The following is a 27,269-nucleotide window of genomic DNA, read 5'->3' as shown; positions in this document are numbered from 1 at the left end:
GTCTTCTTCTCGTCAAAAACCACATCACGAGCTATCACAACCTTCTGGGTATGCGGATCGAACAATCAGTAAGCTTTGGACCCGTTCTCAACTCCGATATGCACTAAACTCCTTGAACGGTGGTCGAGCTTCTTCAAGTGAGTGCCCGCTATCTTTGCATACGCCACACAACCAAATACTTTAAGATGAGCAATATTCGGTTTATTTTGTTTTAACATCTCGTATGGTGTTTTATCCTTTAAGGCACGAGTAGAAATCTGATTCTCGATGTACGTTGCATGTCGGATTGCCTCACCCCATAAGTAATTCGGAACACCCATTGCTTTTAACATACTCCGTGTCATCTTCAATAAGGTTCGGTTCCGTCTTTCAACCACCCCATTTTGTTGAGGTGTGTATGGTGCGTTCCATGTTAGAAAACTGGTTGAACTCATGTGAGGTAAAGTCACCACCTCGGTCGGTACGAAACGTCTTGATCTTTTTCCCGACATCAATTTCAACCAATTCCTTAAACTTCTTAAAAGCTTCAAACACCTCATCTTTAGCTTTCAACAAATACGTCCAAACAAATCGTGAGTAATCATCGATTAAAACAAACACGTACCTATTACCCGCTATTGTTGGAGGGGTAATAGGTCCACACAAATCGCCGTGCACAAGTTCTAGAGCTCGAGTTGCCCTAAACGCCGCCGGATTAGGAAAGGATTGCCTCGTTTGCTTCCCGACCAAACAAGATTCACATGACTTGTTTTCATGGGTAACGCCACGCATTCCTTCAACCATCTCCCTCCTAGCCATTAGCTTTATTGACTCAAAGTTCAAGTGGCCAACCTAGCATGCCACAACCAACTTGTTTCTTCAATTCGGCTAAGTAAACAAACCGGTTTACCAATCTTTAATTGTATCCGGTATAGCCGATTAGGAGAACGAGTCACCTTCATCGATAACCTACCTTGCGCATCATGCATCGTAAGGTAGTTATCTTTTATATGAATATCACACTCGTGTTCTGAGGCTTGACCAAGACTAATAATATTGCTTCGAAGACTCGACATCCGTAAGCAAACGATGTTCACCACTTTTAGCCTTAAATAAAATCGACCCCTTACCGCTTATGTCAACATAAGAGTCATCACCAAACTTAACCTTTCCCTTGACACGATTGTTAAGTTTAGAAAAGAAAGACATGTTACTCATCATGTGGTTACTCGCGCAGTTGTCCAAATACCATTCATCACCATCTTTGGACTCGTAGTTTCCGGGTATAACCTTCTTTTCGTTCAAGAACACCATTTCTTGAACACTCTTCATCATAAATAGTACTGGATCCCTTGTCTCAGATGCTTCAGCTAACTTTGCTTCGCCTTGGACTTTCTGTTTTCGGTTGGGACACTTATGGACAAAGTGTCCAAACTCATCACATCGATAACACTGAACCTTTTTGAGGTCCCGGGTTTTGCCCTTATGTTCACGGTTTTCCCGGTTCATGGTGTTTTCTTGACGACTACGGTTTTGACCAGACCCGCGACCACCTCGTCCTCGCTGTCCTCCACGTCCACGACCTCCACGAGTGGACTCACGATCATTGTACCGACTACTTGAGGATTCAGAGTTTTGAAACATAAGCTTACCTTGGGTTTCGGAATGCATGTCTTCTTCCCGAATCCGCTCCTCGTATGCTTTTAAACGTCTCACCACGTCTTCAAACCCAACAGTTTTGATATCCAAAGTTTGTTCAAGAGAGGCAACAATTTGAATAAACTTCTTTCGGGGTAGACTTGAAAGGAACTTCTTGACCATCTTCCTTTCCTCGATCATCTCTCCTAAACTCGCCACCTTAGACGCCGTACACGAGAGTTTCGCCACAAACTCATCAATGGTCTCCGTCTCTTTCATCCTCATACCATCAAACTCATTCATGAGGGTTTGCAATCTTGCCTCCTTAACTTGATCAGCCCCCAGATTACGAGTCTTAATCGCGTTCTAAATCTCCTTGGCCGACTCAAGATTACCCACTTGCATGATTGTTGCTTCCGGGATCGACTGATAAATCAACGCAATCGCGATGTTGTTTTTATCATCATCGGTTGCACCCGAATCAATGGTGTCCCAAACCTTATGCACGTTCAAGAGTACCTTCATTCGAATAGCTCATACCGTGTAATTGGTAAAGGTAAGTATCGGACTTTGAAACGCATTCGGGTTCCCGCTCGTCTTCATTGTTTTTTTATCACCCTTCGTTCTTCCTTAAACCGTAACCGTAAATACAAATTGATTTGTTGAACCAAGAAAGATATCCAAAACAACTCAAACCTTGAGTTTATATATTCGAAATTTGTAGTAAAGCAAGAACTCAATTACTGCTTTTTTTTTTTACTATTTGACTTTTCTTCCAACAACCAATCAATAACGGATCCTCATAAAGCAAGAGCTTTATCTTTTTCTCATTTGCTAAACAATTGAAGCCTTTTGCAAGTCGATGTGGAGTTCTTCAAATCGTTGCAACGATACCTTTGCTTTGATCAACAGTCGACGCTGGGGTTTTATATATATATATATATGGAGATGATCAAGAGAGAACGAAAACTAGAGAACTAATAAAGAAATATTTTTAATTTAATTAAAAAAAATATTTTTAAATTTTTATTTTTGTCATTATTCTTATATTTTGTTACCATTCACTCAAAAAAAATAAAAAAATAATAATAAAAAAACTCGTTATAGTGCACATATGTAATACATCGACTTTTTTTTTATTGCATATGTGCACTAGTATGTATTTTGATATGTGCAATAGTGTTGAATAGCATTTATGTAATTTTTTGTATTGTATTAGTGTAATGGTGTTATATTATATCCATAAATACAAAAAAATTAATACAGTGCATATGTGCATTAGTGTTGTATTACGTATATGCGATAGTGTGTTTTGAGTAAAATTATTAGTGTTTTATTTGCATATATTCAATAGTGTGTATTGTATAACGCAATCGTGTTGTATTATATGCAATAAAACACTATTGTATATATGTAATACACATTAGTGCACACATATGCTTTACATTGACGGGTTTTTTTTTGTTTTTTTAAGGAACAATATCATCTTATTAGAAGGAGGAAAGAAAAAAAATCACAAAATATTTTTTTTAAAAAAGTTAAAAATAATTTTTATTAGTTCTCTAGTTCTCTCGTTAAGAGGAGTCCTCTCTAGATCCCACCCCTATATATATATATATATATATGGAATTAGCTCTTGATACCAATTCAAGAACGAATCGATAACGGAAACACAAACGAGCACACAATATTTAGGGTAAACCTCACGTATTATTATACTCAAGAAACTAGCATAAAACTTGATTACAATAGGCTTAGGATCCTCCCACACCACCTTGGATCCTCACACACCATTATTTTTTCTATACTGCTCGTATAGGACTATACGGTCATATAACACCTGAATCATATCAGTTTGTGTCGGAGCTTGTCGTTCATAACGACGGCTCGTATAGGTCTATACGGTCGTATATGTTCAAAAAAGCTGTTTTTTATGTCCCCTTGTCAATCATGCGTAGCTTATACGGCCGTATAGGCCTATATGAGCCGTATAGACATATGGGGTGATGTATGAGGATCACACCCCTTACAATAACCCCTCTCACAATACATAACCCTAACATGGCTATGTATTTATAAGAAGACCCTAACTTGGCCAACAAGTAAAGCCCAAATATAAAAGCTCAATTGTAATCCCATAAACGCATTACATCATTAGTGAATTCCATAGCCCCAATAGGTCTAACCCGGTCACCTACACGTGACGGGGCTAATAAGATGGAAATTACCAACAGCACATAGAATAAATCATATTAATAAGTAGCATATAGAAGTAAGGAAATGAGACGACTCTTTCTTGAACTATATTATAACCATAACCAGACCTTCCCCTCCGCATGTTCACTAATCTTTACGCCAAATCCTTTAATATGCGCCAATCTTTTTAGAGAAACTTGGATATTCACTTGGCAACAAATGTTGGCTTTCTACAAGAAACACTAGTGAAGACATGAATCTTTTTTTGGGACAAGCTTAAGCGAGGACTACAGATTGTGTACTTATGAATGAAGACCCTAATGGCCCTAAATCTGGAAAAAAAAATCATAACTGAATGTCTTTGAAAATAATAATAATAAGAGCTAAAACAGATGTGATTAGGGTGTAACTGAGCCAAGTCGTTGGTGAGCTACTCGATATCCTTGCTTAAAGATTAAAACAAGACGAACTTAAAAAGAGCCAAAGCCTAAATTATAGCTTATTTAATAAACAAGCCCAACCATCACACATCAAGTTTGACTCAATAGCCTAAACAAACCTATAATATTTATATAAATATATCAATTTTATTTCATATGATTAATATATAACTGCATAATAAATATTATTATATAAAAAAATTTGTAAAACTAAGTAAATAATATAATATTTATATAAGCATACAGAAAATAACTACAGAAAATAAAACGATTAACTTTTTATAAAATAAACGTGCTGAGCTTTAGTTTTAGACAGAGAGTTCCAATGGAGGCAAACTCAAGCTTGGGCCTGGGTCGTTTACACCCTCATATACAATACCATGAAAACTGAATATTGAACGACTGAAGCCGAAGGGGATGGCATTTTACTTCAAGAATGTAAATTATGGGAATTAGTAGGAATATATAACATTGCTACAGACTTATAAACGATTCCAAAGATATAAAGACAGAAATTTTTGCTAAAAATATAACAGTCAATGCTAGATCTATGCAATGCTACTCAGGATCATTCAGAATAAATTTAACTACAGATTACAATACTAATCTGATGTTTTAAGGGGAATAAAGAGAAAGATCTTGATGAACCAACAATCTTGGCACAAGCTTAAAAGACTTTTTTTTTAAAAAAGGTCAAAAGTCAATGCCCTTGAGACAGATAAAGAACATATCTTGACAATCTTTATGGCCTTCAAATATATGCTATTTTGCTAAGAAACAACTGTAAGTATTTGTTGGGTACCAATGTGACATCAATCACTCTCGCTACTGTATCGCGCATCTGACAACAATATATCATGCAGAGATGATTAGATGATAAATATATTAAATAATACTACATGTGATACTTTCTTCTAGGAGTGTGTGTATGGAAGGGAAACAAAAACATTTTTTTAAAACTGTTCGTTTCAGTTTTTTTACTTCTTACCATTTGGACTTCAATTTTTGGGCCAAAACAAAAATTGGCCAAAAATAATAAATTTGGGCCTAAATCTTTTGTTAGTGTAAAACTGTCGGATTTGTTTGGGTAAAAGCGCCTTAAGTTAAGAAAAACAGCTTATTATTGTAATAAATAGTTACCAGATTTTAAGCATTAATTACTTAAAAAAGCATTACAAATTGGGCAAAGGCACGTTTGCAAGCCAACTGAAACCGTTAATAGTGCACACTGAAAGTTGCCACTTTGGAACTTACCTAGCCCAACCGACCCACCCATTTTGTGATCTCTAAAGAACATAGAAAAAAGAAAATAAATATTACTTGAGGATGGCATTTTCCCTTCCATGGCGTCTCGCTTATGTTGGCAGCTAAGGCAAAGGAAAGGACCGTCCCAGGGCCTTAACTTTCCCCGTGCATCACCCGAACCATGGTGTATAGAAATCCCTTCCCCAGGTTTCATTTCAATTTGACACACCGCACAAATGAACAGCCTGAAAATATTACTGAGCGGGTATTTGGTATCTAACCTGTAAACCACAGAAAATAAAATGAGTCAAACCCATGTGCTAATAAAAAGTTATGAAGAATATTAAACAATGTGAGATATGTTTGCATATTATACCTAGGGGTGCATATGAGCCGAACAGGGCTTGCCAAACTCGAGCTCAGCTAGTTTAATTTAGGAGAGCTCGAGCTCTATGTCTAAAGTTCAAGCTTAGCTTCGGTTCAACTCGTTTATTATTTATTAAGTATTTAATTACTTAATATGTATGTAAATATTTATACATGAGTGTGACTATAAATTTATAAATATATAGGGTTTGGATCTCTTCAAAGCTCCAAATTAAGAACTCCTTCAACCAATCATTTTATTTATTTATTATATATAAGTTTGGGTTTACATATATGTAATCACAAGTTTACATATATCTGTAATAACCAATTTACATATGTGTAATCCCAAAATTAACTATAACAGGCAAACTACCCTCAAATAATAGTAAATGTATAAAAAAATATATAAAATGATATATACACACACACGCGCGCGCACATATAAAACACATATTATTTAGTTATTTTTATCAAAATTTTAATATTATGTAATTATATATTTATTATGTAAATAAATCTATATATTTATATATATAGCAGGCTCGTTTAGGTTAGCGAGCCTGGTCAAACTCGGCGTAACAGCATTGAGCTTGTTTAGCCTCTGCTAGTTTCAAGCATAGCGAGCCAATCTCAAGCAGCTCACGAGCAACTCGGCTCATTCACACCCCTAAATATACCTACCGTTCTGAAAGCATAGCGGATCCTTCCTCAAATAACTCCTCCACCAAATCTGGGTCAAAATACCCTTCTTCTTCACCATCAAGCTTGGGTGGCAACTCTGTACTCCTTTTCCTGAACATGGCCTTGAATACACGCTTACCTGTCTTCTTTGGTGGTTGCAAGGGCGGATTTGTCTTCTCAGGAGGTAATACATCAATCACAATGCACGTTGTATCATCACGCAATCCTTTCAATTGTACAGCTTCCTGTACATTGTATTTATTAGTGGTTTACTTGTATAAAGTCCTTTCTAGAGTTTCTCATCTCTATATATTGGGGTGTGCTTAAAAAGAAAGAAAAAAAAAAAGATTCGTAACCGACATAATCGAAACAAACCAAACCAAACCCAAACAAAAAACAACAGTTGGTTTTATGTTTTCGTAAAAACCAAATATCTGTTCGGTTTCGTTTTCGTTTTGCTTGAAATTAAAACGAAATAACCGAACCCAAACAGAAACCCATCGTTGGTTTTCTGTTTTCGTAAAAACATAATATTAGGCTAGGTTTCAGTTTGCATGAAATTGAACCGAAATACCCAAACCCAAGCAAAAACGAAAACCGACAGGTGGTTTTATGTTTTCGTGAAAACCAAAATATTAGGTTCGTTTCGGTTTTGCATGAAATTAAAAACGAAATAACCAAACCCAAACAAAAAAAATCAACGATTGGTTTCATGTTTTCGTAAAAACTGAATATTGGATTCGGTTTCGGTTTTGCATGAAATTACAACTGAAATAACCAAACCCAAACAAGAAAGATGGTTGGCTCTATGTTTTTGTAAAAACCGAATGTCCAGTTCGGTGTTGCGTGAAATTAAAACCGAAATAACCGAACCTAAAAAACCGACGCTTGGTTTTATGTTTACGTTAAAACTGAATACTCGGTTCAGTTTCAGTTGCATGAAATTAAAACCGAACCGGGTGTATGTTTTCCTTTTTAATTTGGATTATTAGGTAATTTATAAGAATTAAATGAACACAAACAATTTAGAACACATGTATAATAATCAATTAATCATTAATTGGTAAAAAGATTCCAGTCTAAATACATTATTTAGGTCAAATTTTACTTTCACATCAAAAATTTCAAGCCCAAATGGTAAAACCGAAACAAACCAAAAACGGAAACCGAACGGTTTCCAAAAACGGCAACAATAATCATTCAGATAATTCCATTAATTCGATTTACATACTTTAACGATTTGTGCTGCTGCTGCTTCGGGTGCCAAACCACGACTGCACTCGAGAGCCTCTTCTGCAGAAAGAGAGTCCCACACGCCATCACTTGAGATAATAAGCCTCCCACCAGCAGATGATAGCTGCAGATCACAAAACGGTTCGGGTCAGGTTGGGTAACGGGTTGAAGCAGTTTACATCATTTAATATAGAATATTGTGATCTTAAAGCAGCAAGATGAGAAACTAACCTTCACTTGCTTAACGTAAGGAACAGGAACGATAAACTCCCCGACATCCCGATCTCCAATGGAACGGGAAAGGCATAAGCCCCCGGGCCAACATCGCAAAGGCCCAATCTGGAAACAAAAAAATAACGTTCTCATAAATAAAACTTTAAGTACTTTCATTGTTTTATAATTGATATTTTCAATCTGAACATGCTGAAAAAGTTTAAATAGCTTACCAAAAAAAAACCAACATGAAGGCATATATGTAATAGTTTTATTTTTATATTTTACATAATAATGCACTGAAATTACAAAAATTTACAACTAAAAAAAATGTTTATAACATAACTATATTTTAGTTATAAAACTCGATGATTGTTTTTCCTTTATCTTTTAAATTTTAGCATTATATACCCAATCAGTTTAAGTTATGACAAAACATATTACTTTTAAATTATGAAACAAACGAATTAATGAATCAACCTCAAATCTGACATGTCGAACGGAACAGGACACACTTAAATACACGGGTTCAATGATTCGACCCGGAAACTGACATGAACCCATTTAGACTAAAAACCCAATATCACAACCAGTATTAGGAAAAACATAAAATACCTCGGTACCACCACCAGTATTAAGCCGACCAACCTCACCGCCACTTGCAGTCACACGTTCCCTCCTGCCAAACAAAAAATAAAATAAAATAAAGAAAGAAATAAATAATGAATGATGATATAGTTAAAATATATCTGATCCAAAAAACACAGTGACTTACTCTTCCTCGTTGGAGTCAAGTCTGTGATCTGCTGAAAGATAATATATTGCCCCGTCAGCAGATTCAAGAATGCAGCGGGAATCGCCAACTGATGCAACCGTCACGATTGATCCCTCGATTATTACAAAGGTGACAGTTGTCCCTGACCTTTGACCTGTAAACGCAACATGTATAAATTTTTAGTATACATGTATGCACACATATTTTACAAACATAAAGATACTAAAGAGGGAAATGAAAATTCGGGTCATATGCTACAGTTATTATTACATTCATTAACATGTATAGTATGTTATACTGCAATGATACAAGGATTCATCAAGCATCAACCACAACCCTGTGTTATTCATGAAATGTTTTCCATGCACTGAGTTATGTCTTTTACGTCTCCTTTTTTCCGATTTGGGAAAATGATCATAATCATACAGAGTTGAGTAATACCCATTCTCCATACGACCCGTAACAGTTGAAAAAATAGTATTTTCACCTTTCAGGATAGTATAGAATCTCAAGAGTTCAATAAACAGATACTTTGCTTTCAAAGGATGATTTCTATGATACCCACCCTCTTTTAATTGCTTTTCCTCATATGATCTGTTTTTGTAATCCACAAGCAAGCAAAAAGGTTTTGTATAGAAAACAGCCTTCAATGAACATGAACTTTACAACTTTTTTCATAATTATGCTTGAAACATAATCCTACTATGGAAAGGCAATCTCTCAGCGTGTATGCCACGCCACGCCACGCTAAGAATGCTGACAAAAATATGGAAACTATTTTGCTCCAAATAAGTTATGAAAAGTACATAAATTGCATTTCGTGAAGAAACCGTGACCTAATTAGTAACTATCAAAAAACATTTCTTAAACACTAAAAATTAAAAGCCTCAAACATTGGCCGTTGAAGTGTAAAGACGGTTGTTTCTATGATAAATTTGAAATGCCTAGGTCTTAATAAGGCAAGCTTACAGCTCCATATGCAGATCACTGCGACTCGATTCCAACTTAAAGTGCAATAAATCAATACGAGTAGTTACATGCTTCAACATGATTGTGGTCTTGCTTACCATATATACGCACTCGCGCGCGCACATAATATAAGGTCCAGCACTAGACAATTACAATGAACACCTATGATGGGCCTACTATAATATTACCACAATGATATGTATTCATAGACATCCAACACACACAATTTCTTAAAAAAAATAGTTAAGAAAGTTGTAAATACCTTTTTCTTGAAAATCTTTATCAGTTTTCACAAATCCCGCCACCAAAGCCCGCGGCAAAGCGGCCACCCATTCATCACGGTTAAGATCAGGCGGAATCGCAGACAACACATTGTTCAACAGATTGTCCTGGGTATAAATAGCAGCCGCAGATCCATTATGTCCGTCAAATATCTGCACAAGAACAAAACCCTAATTAACTCATCCAACTCCAATCAATCAACAGAGGCAGCAAATGCAAAGCAGTTATTAACCGCGAAGACGGAATAAGTAGTGACAAGAGCATCTCCGAGGCATTCGGTTTTAACGAAAGCAAAGTCCTCGCCCTTTTTGGAGTGATTGGCCTGGCCGCTAACAATCTCGGGCCTATCAGCCTTCTCGTTAACCAATTCACGCTTCAGCAGCACCGATAACGGCACGTGCTCACTCCTATTATTATTATTATTGTTGCACAGCATCATATCATCCAGATTTATAAATTCAACGATTCGGTCATCAGAAACCTGAAACTAAACATCGGAATCAGATGAGTTGATATGAGCATTGAAAGGAAATGAAAGAGTGAACAACTTACAAACAAATAGATTGATTCCGATGGAATATAAAGCTGGAATGATTGGCAACAAATACTTCCGTTCCGCGAGAGAGAGAGAGAGAAGGTAGCTGTCTGTCTGTGTGTGAGTTTGATATTTGTTTGGAGATGTGCTGACATGTCCACACACACAAACAAACCGCGTGTCTCCTGCCTGAGGTGTCTTTAGCTGTTTTCCTTTTTTTACTTCTTTTTCTTCTACGGTTTTGGACTTTGCGTTTAGCCGTGACTTATGTATATCTTTTTTATCATTTATTTTTTTTATATTTTTTAACACCCAACAAATATAGAATCTTCTAGATACTTTGTACAGGGTGGCCTAATAGCAAAAGTCACCTTCAGTTGGTCCAACTTAGCCGTACTAAGCTCTTAAGAGCCTCTAAGTTATCTTCAATTCCGAGAAAAACCCACCTATCTGAATGGTAAAACCCAAACGCCCTCTAGATCACATTGGAAATCACAAAGATCATAGTCTTCCTTCATTGAGCCACTCATACCCTCTCAAAACGTTATTTGTGGGAATTGAACCTGAGAAACCCAAATTTCCTATCACTATACCGCATTGAAAAAGACTTATGTTATGATAAAAAATAAATAAATTGTTTTCTTACAACAAAATTAGAAATAATAAACTAATTAAAATTTTAACCGAATAAGCTACTGTCTGAGTGGTCGTCCACGTTCAAGTTACACTTATGATAAAAAGATTGAGGGTAGGTGGTCTTATAATCGGTTTTTTTTGCGCGTGCGCACGTCATGTGCACGTGTTCGTGTGCGCATACGCGCGTAAAGACCTGGCCTTGAGGGTTCTAGTTAGGTCAGAGGGTTTTCTCACATATGATTTATTTCCTTCTCGTAATGGAATTAAGATGATCAGTGGATTACTGACTCACTAATGATCTAAATGGTCCTTCAAGGAAATAATAAAAACAACTTTTTAAAATAAACAAGATTAAATGATTTAATGTGTATTTAGTTTATATATCCAAAATAACAAAATCAATATCGTGTTTGCAGAGTTCGTAAATACTCCTATTCACATGAAAAGCATTGAATTTAAATCATGATAGCTAAAAGTTTATCATAAATAATTGTCGTCGGTTTTTGAGATTTAAGATCGTGTTTTGTGTTTTATGATTCACTATGTATTTGTTTGTAATATTGTTTTATAAATTTATAAAAGAATTCTAAAAGCTACAACACAAGCAAATAATTAGAAAAACATATTGATTCATAATTTTCCTTATATGTAACCTCTTCCTTTTTCTAAACTGTTTATGCTAATATTGTTTTTAAATTACTTTGATAATTAATTTATGGAGTATCTTAGAATGTATTGTACTTCTTGTTGCTTTATTAAATAAAGTATTATAAATGCGAATTTGACCTACTTAAGAAATGATTATTAAATAATTTTAATTTTAATATTAAAGCTTGCCTTTTGCATCACAAAATCAACAACTACCACGTGCCCATCCCCTTACCCTCACTCTCTCTCTTCTAGATTCATTTAGTTTTGAATAAAGTGTTATTGTCGTACTTATGGTTTGGTAAATAATACGAATTTAGTCTAAAAAAATTATTTTTTGCTTATGGACCCTCCACGTTTCTTAATTCTTGCAAATTGCATCCAAATCACTAACCTCGTTAAATTTAATCGTTAAGTTAAGGGTAAACATGTCTTTTCACTATTTCTTTATTATATGAGTAAAGTGCCAAAATCGTCCCTTAGGTTTGGTCATATTTACGAATTTCCTCCAAAAATATTTTTTTCGAGTAAAGTGCCATTTAACGTTAACTCAGGGGTGTTACTGTCTCTTTACATATTTGTTTACATTGTTATTATTATTACGCTGAGCTAAACCCCTTATATAACTAAAAATAAAAAAGAATAAACAAACGGATAATATATTGGATTCAAACATAGGAATCGTGAAATGTTATGTATGTTGGGGATGAACAAAACCGGTACCGGTACCGATTTGGTACCGTCGATACCAAGGTTTTGAGTTTTCGGGACCGGTACGGTACGGTACCGTTATTTCCCGAATTTTACCTCAAATACCGGTACCGTCCTGGTACCGGTACCGAACCGAACATTTTGGTACCAGTACCAAACATTTGCGATTTTCGGGATCGGGATTTTCGGAACTGGTACTGGTCTGTACCGGTACAGTACTGAGATCATCCCTAATATATGTCATCAAACAAACACATAATAACAATAATGTAAACAAACATGTAAAAGGATAGTAACACCCATAAGTTAACGTTGAATTTAGACCGAGTTAACAATTTGGACGAAATTGGCAATGGTTGGGAAAAATCGAGGGTCTACTTGCGAAAAAAAATATTTTTGGATGAAATTCGCAAATATGAACAAACCTCTGGGACGATTTTGGCACTTTACTCATATAATAAAGAAATAGTGAAAAGACATGTCTACCCCTGACTTAACGATTAAATTTAACGAGGTTAGTGATTTGGATGTATTTGGCAAGAATTGAGAAATGTGAAGGGTCCATATGCAAAAAATAAACTTTTTGGACTAAATTCGCATTATTTGCCAAACCACACGAACGAAAATGACACTTTACTCTTTAGTTTTTCTTTTCCTAATTTCTATTTCAACGTATTGTTTATTTTTGACTTCTTTTATAATAAAAAAGGAAAAATAATAAAAGTATAAGGTATAGGGGTATTCAAATATTTGTTTAGAGGTGTTCAAGAAAAAAAAATCTAATAATTTTCTACTTTACCGTTGAAGTTAAGGGGTATCTCGGACACCCTCAACCCCCCCCCCCCCCCCTATGACACTGGACAATCTTTAGAATCTAGGTTTTGCTATCCTCCGGAGAATGTATGAATTGATTATGTCATTAGTAAATTGATTTAATTAGGTAACTTGTGATGTTTGTGTTTTATAATGCTTCTAGACTAATTTTTAGAATATTCTATAAGCACTTTTGATAACATTGGTATGCTTGCAGTCATCATTAGGGCCATAGCATCCGGTTTTGCAACACCATGCCACAAGATCGGCTAAGATATCCAGGCAAAGAGAAGGTTAAATTACAAAACTTGAATATAAAAACATCGGACCATTCATTTCATTAGTACCATGAAACCTAGTTTGTTAGTACCATGGCATACACTTGTAATAGGGGAAAAACAAAAGGCGGATGAAAAGTGTGGAGCATTTAACCTAATGCGCCTGTGCATATACAAACTTGTGGTGCTTTAAATGTGTAATGGCATAACTTACTTCAAAGAAACAATAGTTGTTAACCTTGGAATGAAAGTCATGATATAACGTTTTGTATGACTATCTCATCCCTCTCCAAGCAAAATCACTACATAAACGTCATTAACTACCTGAAGCCATGTCTGCTCATTTACTATCTTTGTTTACTCTTGCATTAAATACTTCCAACTGAACTATACATATTATTTGATCGCGGAAACAGATCCTCCTGGTGAGGCTAACGTTGTTGCTACTATTGTTTCGCAATTATATTAATAATACGGAATTTTTATTATGGTACCTCCACGGTAATATTTTGATTCACAATATCAAATAAAACAATATGCTTACATATTGTTCTCGTATCTGTCTTGAGAGAAATAAGCACGAACACCACATATATGATCAGTGGCGAAGCTTGGGCTTTGCCATGGCGGTGACCGAAGTCATGGGCCCAAAAATTTTCGGGTCAGCGATTCGGTTCGTGTCGGTAGTCCGGGCCGTGTCGGTGGTTCGGGTCGGGTCGAATCAAACAATATGACATCTATATATCTAATTTTTTTTTCATTAATTCAAAACGATTGTTCTTACAGTTAAAAAAAACAAGACCTAAAATATCCATAATATGCTAATAATACGGAGTCGAGATGAGGGTGAGTATCTTAGAAGAAGATTTACTTGTTTGCTCATAATCCTTTTTTCTGAAAAAAGAAAAAATTGTATCTTGCTTTTTCATGATTTACCTAATTAAGAAGAATCAATAGAGTAAGTTATAGTAAAATTTCACCATACAATACCAATTACAAGCTTAATTTACTAATTTCTCCAAATCCCCAATTCACAATTACAAACTCTAATTTTATAATCCTTGATTTAACAACACAAAGGTAGAGGAAATAGACTATTACCTTGCGGTGGTGGATGAGCGGCAACGGTGGATGACCGGCGGACGACAGTGGGGCGGTGGGCGGTGGCGAACTCAGAAAGCAGAAGGCAGGGTAGAAGGGAAGCAGCAGGTAGGGCGATTGTTTTGAAAGAATTCCCGTTTGTTTTTTTAAGTTATGTTATATGAAAATTTACAACAAGCCCCTTCAAATTTGAGTGTTATTAAAAACTAAGTTTTTTACAATTTTTATAACTTTTGTTTATAAAAACCGTGAGGTTTTATAAAAAAAATCAAACGATAGGGTTATATTTAAAAAAAAATTGGTGGTGACCGGTAGCTTTTTGGAAAAATAAATTGGCAACGACCGCGCTTAATACCTATAAAAATTTTCGGGAAAAATCACGAAATTTACCCTATTAACAAAGAAAACGGCAGTGACCGGGGCCACCCCCGTCCCTTCTAACCTTCGCCCCTGTATATGATATCTCATCATCGTGTCAACGGAGATTAGAATACTCCAAAAGGCATCATCATTAAACACCAAATCAAAACTCTCAATTAGTAACTTATATCTTTATTTTCTTAAATCATGTTTGATGATAATAATAATAATAATAATAATAATAATAATAATAATAATAATAATAATAATAATAATAAACATCCATTAAAAAACAATATCTTATCTCATGCATCGCATAAGCCATTTTGGTCCGACATATGTCCAAGGTGCCCCATTTGTTCTACAGTTGGGTTTCTAGAAGACTTGGTCTCGCCTTACAACCATTTTGGTCCGACATGTAAGCAAGTTCCTGTCCCATTTCATGTAGAAGAAGGGTATTACGAAAGATCTAGATGAGCTCCAATACATTGTCCCCCATTGTGACAATGATCACATAGGTAATCGGGTATACATTAACGGGGAAGTGCCTTAGAAATAATGCATAGGCAGCTCTGTTAGGCAACCCTGCTTCTTAAAAAGAAATAAAAAGTCCCCGTGGTTAGTTTTGCAGGGGAAAGTGCACCTTGTGAGGTAGAAAAGCTTACATGTTGCTACAGGATCCTGATCATGTGCTAGAAAGGATGAAATTATCTTCTTAAGGACGCGTTCGTTTAACAGAATTCATGGGAATTCAAAGAAATTGGAATTAAAATCCTATGACATGACGTGTTCGTTTCGTTGGAACTGGAATCTTAATTTCCTTTTGATGCGTTCGGTTGTCAAGGAATTAGAACTGAAATTGGAATTCAATTCCTTCAAATAACTAAATCCTTCAAAAATGTGGAGAATTTCAAGTGAATTCGTTGGAATTCTTTTCTCGAGATTTTTTTTAAAGAGAACAACGAATAAAATATTTTGGTTTTTTTACTTTTTATATTTTCGATTTATATTTTGAGATATGAATTTTTTATTATTATTTTTTGAATATTTTTTAGGGGGTTTTGATCTTAATAGAAAGCCCCTAAAAATTAAAAAAAAAAATCCAAAAGAAGTAATAAAAAAATCATAACACAAAATATAAATAAAAAACAAAAATCTAATAAAACTAAAATGTTTCCACCGTTATCCTCGTTAAAAAAAAAAAAACTCGATTTCAATTCATTTGTCAAACAAACATACCAAGAATGGAATTGGATTTCAATTCCTTCAAATTCAAATTCAAATTCAAATTCAAATTCCTATTGGAATGTTTAGATTCCAAATTCAGTTCTTTCCAATTTCAAATCCTATGGAAATTCCAATTCCATTCCATTTTGTGAAATGAACGCGCCCTAAGTTTCTGGTCGTCTTCTAAATACAACATGTCAAGAAATAGACGTTTAAACGAATGTTACAAAACTGACCATCACCACTTAAGCGAGCTTGATACGTGAAGAGAGATGAGATCAAATCTTTCATTCGAATTCCCGTTTCCTATTCTATCTTATACATTTCCTAGTTGATCTTTTCCTTTGTTTAGTATAAATAGGGTTGATAAGTTCTTTAGTTGTTTATGCTTTAAAAAATGATATTTGTAAGCTTGAATTTTGCTGACCGAAGCTTTTGATTCTGGTTATTTGATTATGATCAGTTATTCTTAAGCCATTTGAATAAAATTGTGGATTCGCTATTAGAACTTCTTACTTATATGATGTTCCTACCAATTAAAAGTTGCTACCGATAGTGTTCAGTGTGTATAGATGAGTTGTTTAAACAAGATTGTTTTTGTAATCTCCTATTATATTTGTAAATAATTTCTCTAATGATATAGATATTAGTTAGATAGCTTTGAAATCGTATAAAACCAATGTATCAAGTAAACCCTAAAAGGTAGTTAATCATTGCTATCGAATTGAATCACCATTCATAAATTCTCGGATTTTTGTCTTTCTTTGAGTCAAATAAATTGTTTTTTGATAATTAAATGCTTAATACTTCCACTTTAATCAATTACTTATTAATTAATGTATTCTAACAAGTGGTGTCAAAGCTTATGTTTTTAAAATCAATCAATTTTTCAATCATTTGATTCGAACCCTGTTCTTTGATGTTAAAGCACTAGGAGTGTTTGCCATGGAATTTTGGTCCAACTACTTCTATCAAGGTTTATTTCATTAGCCTTGACAAGTTATAAGAAAGCACACCTAATGTCTAAGCAAATAGATGCTAAATGCACAAATCTATAGCCAAACATAGATTGACACTAATTTGACTCCAACAATAACCACCAACACATTTCACTTTCATATGAAACAATATATACACTAACCTAATATTTTTCCATCATAAGCAAACTCTACATTCTCTCACAAGTATACATATCTTATATTCTACTACAGGTTTTGCATCTTCAACCGAAAACCAAACAGAAACGGTTTCAAACCACGTCTTCAGTGAGGCACTGATCCGTTCACTGCTCCCACTTGCAATCTATGATTTTGTTGAATAACAAAATGGTCAACAACCCGGACTGTGTTAATCGGGTCCTGATGAAAAGCACTTGCCCTCCATTTACTTGGAAACCTTCTATGGTGGCTCGCCTGCTGCGGTTGCTTCACCTCATTATCCCACCCGGGGTCCACCTTCCAGTCCTTTGGGACCTGCATACATTATATTACATATTAACAATGGCTCATTTAAAAGTGGTCTAAGTATAATGAACTTTTTTTTTTGAAATGAACCACCAACATTTTATATTTTCAAATTTGGCCATAGAGATTTTTTGTAATAAACTTTTTCTTTTTCTAAACTGACCACAAAAGTTTTGAACTTCAATGTTTAGCCACAAAGTTTTCATTTTCTGATTTTGATTACTTAAAAAGCCAAGCACGCAATTACGCATGTGTTTTTAGTTTTTTCTCGACGTTCTGGTACAAATTTGGTGAGGAACCAAACCGATACCAACATCGATACCGCAATTCATTTTTAATTTTTTAGAACGACGACTTTCTTGTGTGTTAGGCCACCGCACTCTCCAATCTAGAGAGTCCCGTTGCCCCACTCTGACTAGACTATGATATCTTAACCGGGCCCACGCTGACTTCAGAGTTTGGCTTGGGCGTTCATCTGGAAAACTATACCACTGGCTGCCACTTGACAGTCGTTGTGCCACCACAAGAGCAAAACTCTTTGGCATAACACATGACGTGACTAAAACTCTGGTGGGCTCGGGATTCGAACTGACAACCTTACAAGGGCTAGCTCAAATCCTTCATTGCCAATATCCACCCAAGCCTCCTACCACTAGGCCACAAGTGGGGGATCACAATTCATTTTTTATGGTTTTAGTGTTCGTACTCTACCGTTCCCATAACAAACCGAACCTATACCATCCGAATTCCCATTGCGCGCCCGCCGCAACGCACGAGTTCAAACCCAATAGTTATTATTCTAACCCCATGTCAGAAACGGGTGAAATATAAAAAAAGGTCAACTAATAAACGGACAACTCAACACACTACCTTGTCGACCACGAGTGTAGATTTCAATATCACCATCTTCCTTGATATGGAAGCGCGTGAACGACTTGTAATTAGCGATTCGTAGGGAAGAAAATGCTTCATCAAAATGTATAAGTAGCTTCCAAATACAAATGAAACCACCGGGGTCGATAACACCCAAAAGTAAAGAAAGACTGACACGTAGTATATGGCTGCAGCGCCTCTAGAGAGTGATATCATCCCGTTCTTGCATATATTGGCCCGTGTCACAGCCATCACCTGATGATTGAACAAATTTAACAGTTATTTAATAGCCGTGCGGATGTGTCACTAATGGTCTGGTGCCTGCCTTGCTAACGTTTGTGAATAGCAGGAAGTTAATATATATAATTATATTCCTTTACTTAATAAATGAAAGAGCATGAACTTTTTTTTCCATTTAGTTAAACAAACGAACATGAACGCATGAACACAAAATTTTATGTTTGTGAATGTTCAGTTATGTCCATTATATACTTCAGTTGAATCTTTTAGACCCGCGACCATTTAATCTAGTTTTACTAAATTTTAGGCCCGACAGATTGATGCTCACATTTAACTTTAACTGGTATCACTTGGTGTTTGTTCATCTATGTGTAGTTACGCTCGTTCGTTTATACTATTAACAAACAAGCATAAACAAACACGAGTACACGAACACGCTCATTTTCTTAACAAATGAACACGAACAAGAAAATCTCATTTGTTTAATTGTCCGTGTTTGATCGATTTGTTTACAAGCCTAGAAGCAAGTCGGTGACCTTGGAGGGTTTGAGATTCAATCCGTTTGGTTCACAGTTTGATCTATTTTGAAAACCTGGAACCGGTCATTTAACTTTTATTATTTACATATATATTTTTCTTTTTGAAATATGTAGTTATGTATATGTATTACAATCACAAACCATCTTTAACATTTTAAAATTTTTAATTCAATCTAATCATTTAAAAGAAGTAAATAAAAAATCAGTTTGTCATTTTCCGAAACAGCATTTAGCAGTTCAGTCCAGAATTTTCGTCAAAACCAGCCGAACCAAACGATGAACAACAGGTATCAATGTTATGAAAAACAAACCTCAGGAACATCAAAAGCTGACATGAGATACTTAATACACGCAGGATAAAGACCAAAAGTCCATTGCTCTATACGCGTTCGAAGACCCGTCGGGTCGGGAAAATGCTCACTTTCCACTGCTCTATACCATTCATATAATGTGTGATAACCCGAAGTTGCCAAAAGGTTATGCTGAACGCATAATTGAACGCCTAATTCCATTGATAACATAAGGATTAGCGCAGCCGAAAGATGAGCCAGAACATGCAAAACCCCGATTACTACTTTTCTTTTTCGTGACACTTTAGATGGAACGAACAATATCGCAGCCACTAATAATACCAAAGCACCCGTAGATGATACATACGATTGCCCGATCATGTACATAAACGCATCCCAAACCGTGCTGAAAAAGCTCCTTACATGGCCCGAAAACGTGTCATCTTTTTGTAATATATGACCAAGGTTGCACTGAATAAAAGAAAGTAATTTAAAACAAAATGTTAATTTCTATTAGGGGTGTGCGTGGGTCGGTTTTGGGATCAAACTGACCCAAAAACTGGAAATTTTGTTTTTGGGTTTTTCAACACCATTAGGTTTTTTTGTTTGGGTTTGATTCAGTTTCTGTTTCTTCAGTTTTACTTTTGGGCTTGAAATTTTTGAGCCAAAAACAAAACAATGGCCTAAAATAATAAATTTGGGCCTAAATCTTTTTGTTAATTAAAGATTGATTGATTATTATACATATGGGCCTGAAATATTTGGGTTACACTATTTATTAAGTATTTATAAGTTACTGAACATTCAAAATTAAAAAAGAAATTCATAAATTTGGTTTAATTCAGTTTTAATTACATGCTAAACCAAAACCGAACCGAAATTTTGGTTTTCGAGTTTTTGAAAACTACTTGGTTTCGATTTTTTTCAGTTTTACTATTTGGGATTGAAATTTTTGGGCCAAAATAGCAAATATGGGCTAAAAACTTTGTGTTAATTAATGACTGATTGATTATTATATATTTCAGCCTAAAATATATGGGTCAGATGACTTCTTAAGTTGTTATAAATTACTTAACATTCAAACTCAAAAATAATAATCCATAATTTGGTTCGGTTTGGTTTGTCGGTTTTAATTGCACACAAAACCAAAAGCGAACCAAGTATCTGGATTTTACAAAAACATAACACCAAACCGTCAGTTTTTGTATGGGTTCAGTTATTTCGGTTTTTTCGATTACAAATCGGTTTTTCCATTTTCATGCACACCCCTAATTTCTAATACAGGTAAATAATTACAGGACATTAATAAAGTATGTACCTGTGGGAACATTGAAAAGGTCAAAATGAAGTAAATAAACCCGCCAATGAAATCAAACTGCCAATTTTTCTTCCAAAACTTCAATATATTCCCAAGAGCAATCTACAAAAGAAAAATAATGATAAAATAATTACACAAAAGGCGATAATATTGTTGTATCGATGAAAAACCGACTCTGTCTTACCCTGCTTGAATCTTCAACTTCAGGATAAGCGGCCTTCATTTCATAAGTTGTACCATACGCTTTATCAAAGTTACTGAACACATGTGCAGGGTGCAAAAAGGCCCCACCACAGCCGTTAACAAGTAAATGCTGTATCGAGTCAGGATTTTCAGAAGGGACCCGCGAATGACGCGTGTAATGATGCAAGTCACCCGCCATTCTAAGTTTGCACCTGCCTATTAAATGATCTTTTACAAGATGTGAAACGTTCTTTCCGGTAACAGAATCCCAGTACCAATCCAAAATCCAACCCGGTTCGTGTGTCATGATGATTACAGAGTCATTTCTTTAACCTGGAAAATGTAAAATATTTATCTGGAAAGCCAAGTCGCTTGTGAGCTACTCGAGATAGGCTCACTAAAAGCTAGAATCAATCCAAACTAAACGAGCCAGAGCTCCAACTTAGAAATAAGCCTGTTTAATAAACTAGCCCGAGCCCAACTTCACTTATCGGGCTCAAGCCAACTCGTGAGCGTAAACAAGCCTTTATTTATATAACTTTTAGATAATATATTAAACATATATATTTATCATTATTATATGTATAAACAAACTAAATCATATACATTATTTTATATATAAAACTTATAAAAAAAGATATATAAAAACAATTATAAATGCATATAAATAAACTGATTGATATACAATAAACAACCAAGCCCAAGCCGAGCACGAGCTTGAAAAACTACTCACAAGCCAAGCTCGAGCCTGCTCACGAGCTTAAATGAGGCTTTATTTATATAAATTTTCTTTAAAAATAAAATATACATCTTTATAATAGTTATCATATATAAAATTATGATAAAACATTAACTAAATAATACATATTATCTTAAGTTAAACGAGCCGAGCTAGAGCTCAAACAAGCTCGGTCTCGGCTCCTTTACACCCCTAAATATATATCAGCAAAATATAAAAAAAAATGGATATATTTACCTTTTCCTTTATTAACTCTTCGAAGAATTTGAATTGGTAAATATCAATGTCACAATGAAGGGCTAAATCAAGACCGAAAACCCACCATCCCTTTGGTAGCTGCAAAGCGAAGTAGCTTTTCTTTTGAGGCATTAACCATCCACCTAACCAGCTTTTGTGACAGATGTATCTCATAAAAGTTTGAAGCCCATCAAACCAATCTGTAAACACCGCAAAATTAATAGATTAGTATTGATTATTATTTCAAATAATCAGCTTCGTACCGTGAGGTTGAACTAATTTGATTTTTTTTTTCTAAAAACGGCGTGTTTCAAGGTGAGCCCATTTCTCAGAACCATTTGAATCCAAATTTACAGTCACCCGATCTGTCCATTTTGCTCGACTTAAAATTTACTCATTTATAACTTATTCAGGTTACTTTTACTCTTATTTATAAGACATCTATCCGTCTTTGTTCATTTTATTTATTGATTTTCAATAATCATCTTACCATATGACTATGACAACTTCAAACAACAGGGCAGGGATGACAAACGAGCCCAAAACACTCGGGACGTGTATGGGATTAGTTATAAAAAATTTCACGGGTATGCTATTAGGTGATACCAGCCCGAACAGCTTACCCTAGGGCAATAAATGAGCCGAGCCAGGTTGCCTCAGGCTTGGGCTTGTTACAAACCGAGTCGAGCTAGCTCAGCTCATTTATCTTAAGGAGCTGAAAGTTGAGCTCAGCTCGTATTGGGTAAATTTTACCCGAACTCGCAGATATTTTATTTTTACTTTTAATTTCTTTTGTCCTTGGGTAATAGAGTAATCAAACTAATACACTGACTTTCTAGTTTTTTTTACTTCTAATTCCCTTAGGTAATAAAACTATATGCATAATAAAACAATAAGAAAAGTTCTTGTGAATCCCAACGGGTAATTTTAGACAAACTAGCAGGCATACTAGATACCTCACGGGTAATGCGTAATCGGGCACCCAACGGGTATGGGATTGCGATTACCAACACCCGTCCACCCCTACAGCAGGAAGAAGCACATCAAAACACATGAAAATAAAAAAACAAATATAAAAAAAGGTAGAAAAAAAATGATGAAACCAACCATGATTTCCCGGGATAACAAAACATTGGGGCCCATCATATTGTTTCAAGTGAGAGACACCGGAGGGCAATTCAGGCTTGTCTACCGCAATATGCACGTCTTTATACCATGGTGGCGGTTGAAGAGCAAACTCAAAAGGACGAAAAAGACGCTTTTCGTAAGTAAACGCTGACGGGTTAGGATACCTGAAGGATAATACGTACAAAATAGATAAGCATAACAAATATAATAAAAAAGACAGAAACAAATAAATTATTGTGTAACTTACGCAAGATCACCTCCGATAAGAAGGAGGTCTCCACGGGGCAATTGTAGTATAGAATCATCATTGAAGACGGCAAGTGAAGGTTGTGCAAGAAGCCGAGCAACCGAATAAGATGAGTTCCCGCCATCACCCGTATCAGCCATAAAATCAAACCATAGTTCATCTTTTTCACTAAAATGATCATATAGAAAATCCTCCTTTTCCCCTTCGTGAACCCTACTCATTGCTGCCTAAAACATAAGCCACTATTTTTCGTTAATCAAATCAAAAACATCTTCGCACATATTTATTATTGGTCAAATATGTAAAATACCTCATATTAAGAACAAAATAAAGAAAACTTATGAAATATTGTTAATTATTTTCAAGAAAATGTGAATTAGTAGATATGAAGATTTTGAACCTGCATCATCCGCATGTCAAATCTTCCGACAAATACAGTCACGGATACAATGAGGTCAAACACAGTCTTGAATAAATCAGTCGATGTCCTGCATCACACATACATAAACGCAGATTTAGATACACGCGCACACATATAGGACAGTGTTCACTTCAAAACCAATAATACCAACTGCAAGAACCACATTAAATCTTGTACTATTTATTATAAAATTGATTAGAATGCATGGAGATTTTAATATTATTAAAAGTTGTTTTTAAAATTATTATATTGATGGTATTTTATCTAAATGCGCATACAATATATGCATATTTTTATAACTTTTTTAAAAAAAGTTCAGGAGCGAGGAAGAAATAAAATTAAAGAATAAGTAAGGAGATGTGGATAAACATCCGATTTTAATTTTTATTTTTTTTGTTGATGCAAAACGTACACGTCTTATGTGGCTCTCAATATACTATTGGTTCTCAAATAAACAAACCCCTATGTACATATATGTCAACAAAGAGAGAGACTTAAAGAATATATACCCTGAATACCAAGGAACCATATCCAAAAAATTAGGCTTCATCTGCTTGTTCTTCAACTTCTCGGTTTTTTCAACTGACAGAGGATGAGTAAGAGCCCATCTGACGATTAGAATCATTAATTAAAAACCGTCTCGTTCTAATTCTTGATGCAAAATAAGAAGCAAAAATCAATTTAAAACCGTCTTGCTTACCCTGTTGATCTTTCCACCACATAATTAGCCATATAAAGCCCAATAAACGTTGCCCATAATGAATAAATTGGAGAAATTTCATCTGATAATTCACACGGACCACTGCAGGAGAACTAAAACAAAAAATCAAATGTAAGTCGACACATATTTAATTGAAAAATGACATAATGAACAAACTGAGAACCGCAAATCATACTTCTCCGTATATAACCCACTTAGAGAGAAATGGATAATCACCCGCAGACCCCACTGGAGCAAACCAAGATTTGCAGATTTCATCTTTTAATTCATGCATTTTTAAAAACTTTGACAGCCAAATGCTAGGTTCATGCTTCTTCCAAAGTGAAAACAGGCCCGAATCCCTTCGGCCCAATCGTTTTTCATTCAAAGCTTGATTGCCACAGTGGCTATAGAATACACAACACGCTATACTTAATACCTACATATATAATCACAAAATGACTGCTTAGAAGTTAGAACATCAATTATATACACAACTTATTACGATTCTATGGAACCTCGAGGTGACAATTTCAACACATTCACTAATAAATGCACCAATCTGGGTTCTAACGGGTCAAATGGATAGAAGTGTGCAAGAAACCGAAACAACCAACCCACAGCCGAAATAACCAAACCCAACCCAAAATTGACGGCTTGGTTTTATGTATTTTCAAAAAACTGAGTTTCAAGTTCAGCTTCGGTTTTGCATGCACCAAAAATCGAACCGAACCATAAAAACCGAACATTACCCGTAAATACCGAAAAAACGACTTTTGTTATTGAATTTATGGATTATAATTTTTATTTTTGAATGTTAACTAATTAAAAAAATAATAATAAATGTTGTAGCCCAAAAACTTTAGGCCGAAATGTGCAATAGTCAATTAATCATTTATTACTTAGACCCATCGTTTCAGGCTCAAATGCGCTATTTTGGGTCTTTATCTAATGCGTTATTTTGGGTCTTTATCTGTTTTGGCTCAAAAATTTCAAGCCTAAAAGGCAAAACCGAAAAAAACATAAAGCAAACCGAACTCATTGTCCGAACCGAACCGAACCGAACGGGTATATAGTTCAAGCATGCCAAAAGTAGCCCAAAGTATAAGTTTTTCAAAAGAATTTAACTGGAAGTGTTTATGGGTCTTTCTTGATCGGGCCAAAATTTAACTGTTTAACTGTAACAAGTTAACAAACCTACCCACTTTGCCACCTCTAAAATACCTATAAACTTAAGATAGCATACTTACAGTACAATTTTGAACAATGGTCAAGATTGCAGGTCTCCTCCCCGCCACACGAGAAACAAGACCCACATACCAAAGTCCCAAAAAAACCAAGTGGAAGACAAGAAGTACAGAAATAGACGAAATGTATATTGTCAAAAATAATGAGAGATTCATCCTCATATCCACCCCCATTGACTGAAAACTGGGAAGGTGGTATACAGCCGCCACTAATATCCATGCCATATACCTGCAAAAAAACTCTAAAATTAATGTATTTTGATGCTAACCTAAAAAAATGGTTTTTGAAACAAAGGGTCTCAGCATGAGCAGCCTATGTATCCTACCAATAGCTCTGCTATGAGTAGGATCATACTGGGTAGTGGTGTGCATAAAACCAAATAAACCAATATAACCAAACCTAATAAAAGAACCTATGGGTCAGTCTAATGTTTTATTTAAACCGAAAGTAGTGGGTCAGTTATGGTTATCAATATTTCCATCACCGACAAAACCGACCCAAACAGAGTATAGTAAACAAACGGTTAACCGAGCTATGCCAATATGCATTATATAAATATTTTTTGAATGCTATGTATAATATATACAAATGTCAAACGGTAAAACTCAAATTATTCAAGCCCATTTAATAAGTGGTTAAAAAATTTCAAGCCCAATTTCATTGTTTTGGGTTATTTTAGTCAGGCCCATAACACTTTACTATCAATTCTAGTTCAAGGTTAAAGTTAAACTACCCGTAACTGAACTAAACCAACATGTCAAAACAGATTAACTATAACTGAATGCTCGGTTATGGTTACAGTGTTGGACCAAAACCCCTAATACCGGATGTTGTCATGCTACAATAAAGTAAAGACCGATGAGCTAAGAAGTGAACTTACCATTGACTGAAATTTGAATAGCTCGGTTTAATCGTCTTCCCCAGAAAAGGGGAAGAAAAGAAATAGAAACCCCTAATAAGCAGGCGTACATGGACCACCATTTGATGTTGTTATCCAGCTTCTGGATGAGCGTATGCATATTGTCTGATGAAATAAAAAACAGGCAACCAACGACGACTGCGATGATGGCGTGCCGGGAATGCTCATGCGGGTAAGGGTATGTGTGGGTTAGAATCGTGTGCATTCTCATCATGTTGATTGTGTCAAGCAGACCGCCAAGCTCCTTATCTGACCCCATCTTTAATCTTCAATCCTCAATAATATGGTGATCCTAAAGTCAGTCACAAAGTTGATATTTAAGTGTTGGGATCAACAGAATATAGTTTTAATTTTCTGATAAATTTGTGTCTAAATGATCAGTTTCAAAGAAATGT

At 35.2% G+C, this 27,269-nt stretch overlaps 2 protein-coding genes and 1 pseudogene across 3 annotated transcripts; all 3 read right to left on the bottom strand.

Moving 5' to 3' along the window:
• Positions 1 to 1,026: 1,026 nt before the first annotated feature.
• Positions 1,027 to 1,920, bottom strand: LOC143622352 (uncharacterized). Its single transcript, XM_077093530.1, has one exon. The coding sequence runs from the start codon at positions 1,918 to 1,920 to the stop codon at positions 1,027 to 1,029; it is 894 nt and encodes a 297-aa protein (XP_076949645.1).
• A 2,956-nt stretch (positions 1,921 to 4,876) lies between these two features.
• LOC143622350 (putative protein phosphatase 2C 12) lies at positions 4,877 to 10,456 on the bottom strand. Its single transcript, XM_077093529.1, has 9 exons — positions 10,253 to 10,456; positions 10,001 to 10,190; positions 8,770 to 8,923; positions 8,610 to 8,673; positions 8,013 to 8,120; positions 7,780 to 7,905; positions 6,549 to 6,793; positions 5,574 to 5,779; positions 4,877 to 5,094 (listed from the first exon to the last, which is right to left on the bottom strand). The coding sequence occupies exons 1-9, from the start codon at positions 10,454 to 10,456 to the stop codon at positions 5,066 to 5,068; spliced, it is 1,326 nt and encodes a 441-aa protein (XP_076949644.1). The 3' UTR covers positions 4,877 to 5,065.
• A 6,955-nt stretch (positions 10,457 to 17,411) lies between these two features.
• Positions 17,412 to 27,142, bottom strand: LOC143622396 (uncharacterized; annotated as a pseudogene). The gene is made up of 16 exons (XR_013151693.1): positions 26,836 to 27,142; positions 25,958 to 26,183; positions 24,904 to 25,146; positions 24,708 to 24,820; positions 24,517 to 24,615; positions 23,987 to 24,074; positions 23,587 to 23,813; positions 23,319 to 23,503; positions 22,212 to 22,411; positions 22,119 to 22,126; positions 21,237 to 21,561; positions 21,053 to 21,154; positions 19,756 to 20,205; positions 18,675 to 18,920; positions 18,228 to 18,241; positions 17,412 to 17,801 (listed from the first exon to the last, which is right to left on the bottom strand). The product of XR_013151693.1 is annotated as an uncharacterized LOC143622396 (transcript).
• Between the last annotated feature and the right edge of the window lie 127 nt (positions 27,143 to 27,269).

The sequence above is a fragment of the Bidens hawaiensis genome, unplaced genomic scaffold, assembly GCF_021521415.1.
Source record: "Bidens hawaiensis isolate Kalapana, Puna unplaced genomic scaffold, B.hawaiensis_p1.1 tig00003126_1, whole genome shotgun sequence".
Lineage (NCBI taxonomy): Eukaryota > Viridiplantae > Streptophyta > Magnoliopsida > Asterales > Asteraceae > Bidens > Bidens hawaiensis.
This window is presented reverse-complemented; position numbering and strand designations above follow the sequence as displayed.

Coding starts and splice junctions, on each gene's coding strand:
- LOC143622350 (XM_077093529.1), bottom strand. CDS start 10,456: ATGCTGTGCAACAATAATAATAATAATAGGAGTGAGCACGTGCCGTTA. Junction 10,191..10,252: donor CTACTTATTCCGTCTTCGCG/GTTAATAACTGC, acceptor TGAGTTAATTAG/GGTTTTGTTCTTGTGCAGAT. Junction 8,674..8,769: donor CTTGACTCCAACGAGGAAGA/GTAAGTCACTGT, acceptor TTTGTTTGGCAG/GAGGGAACGTGTGACTGCAA.
- LOC143622352 (XM_077093530.1), bottom strand. CDS start 1,920: ATGAATGAGTTTGATGGTATGAGGATGAAAGAGACGGAGACCATTGAT.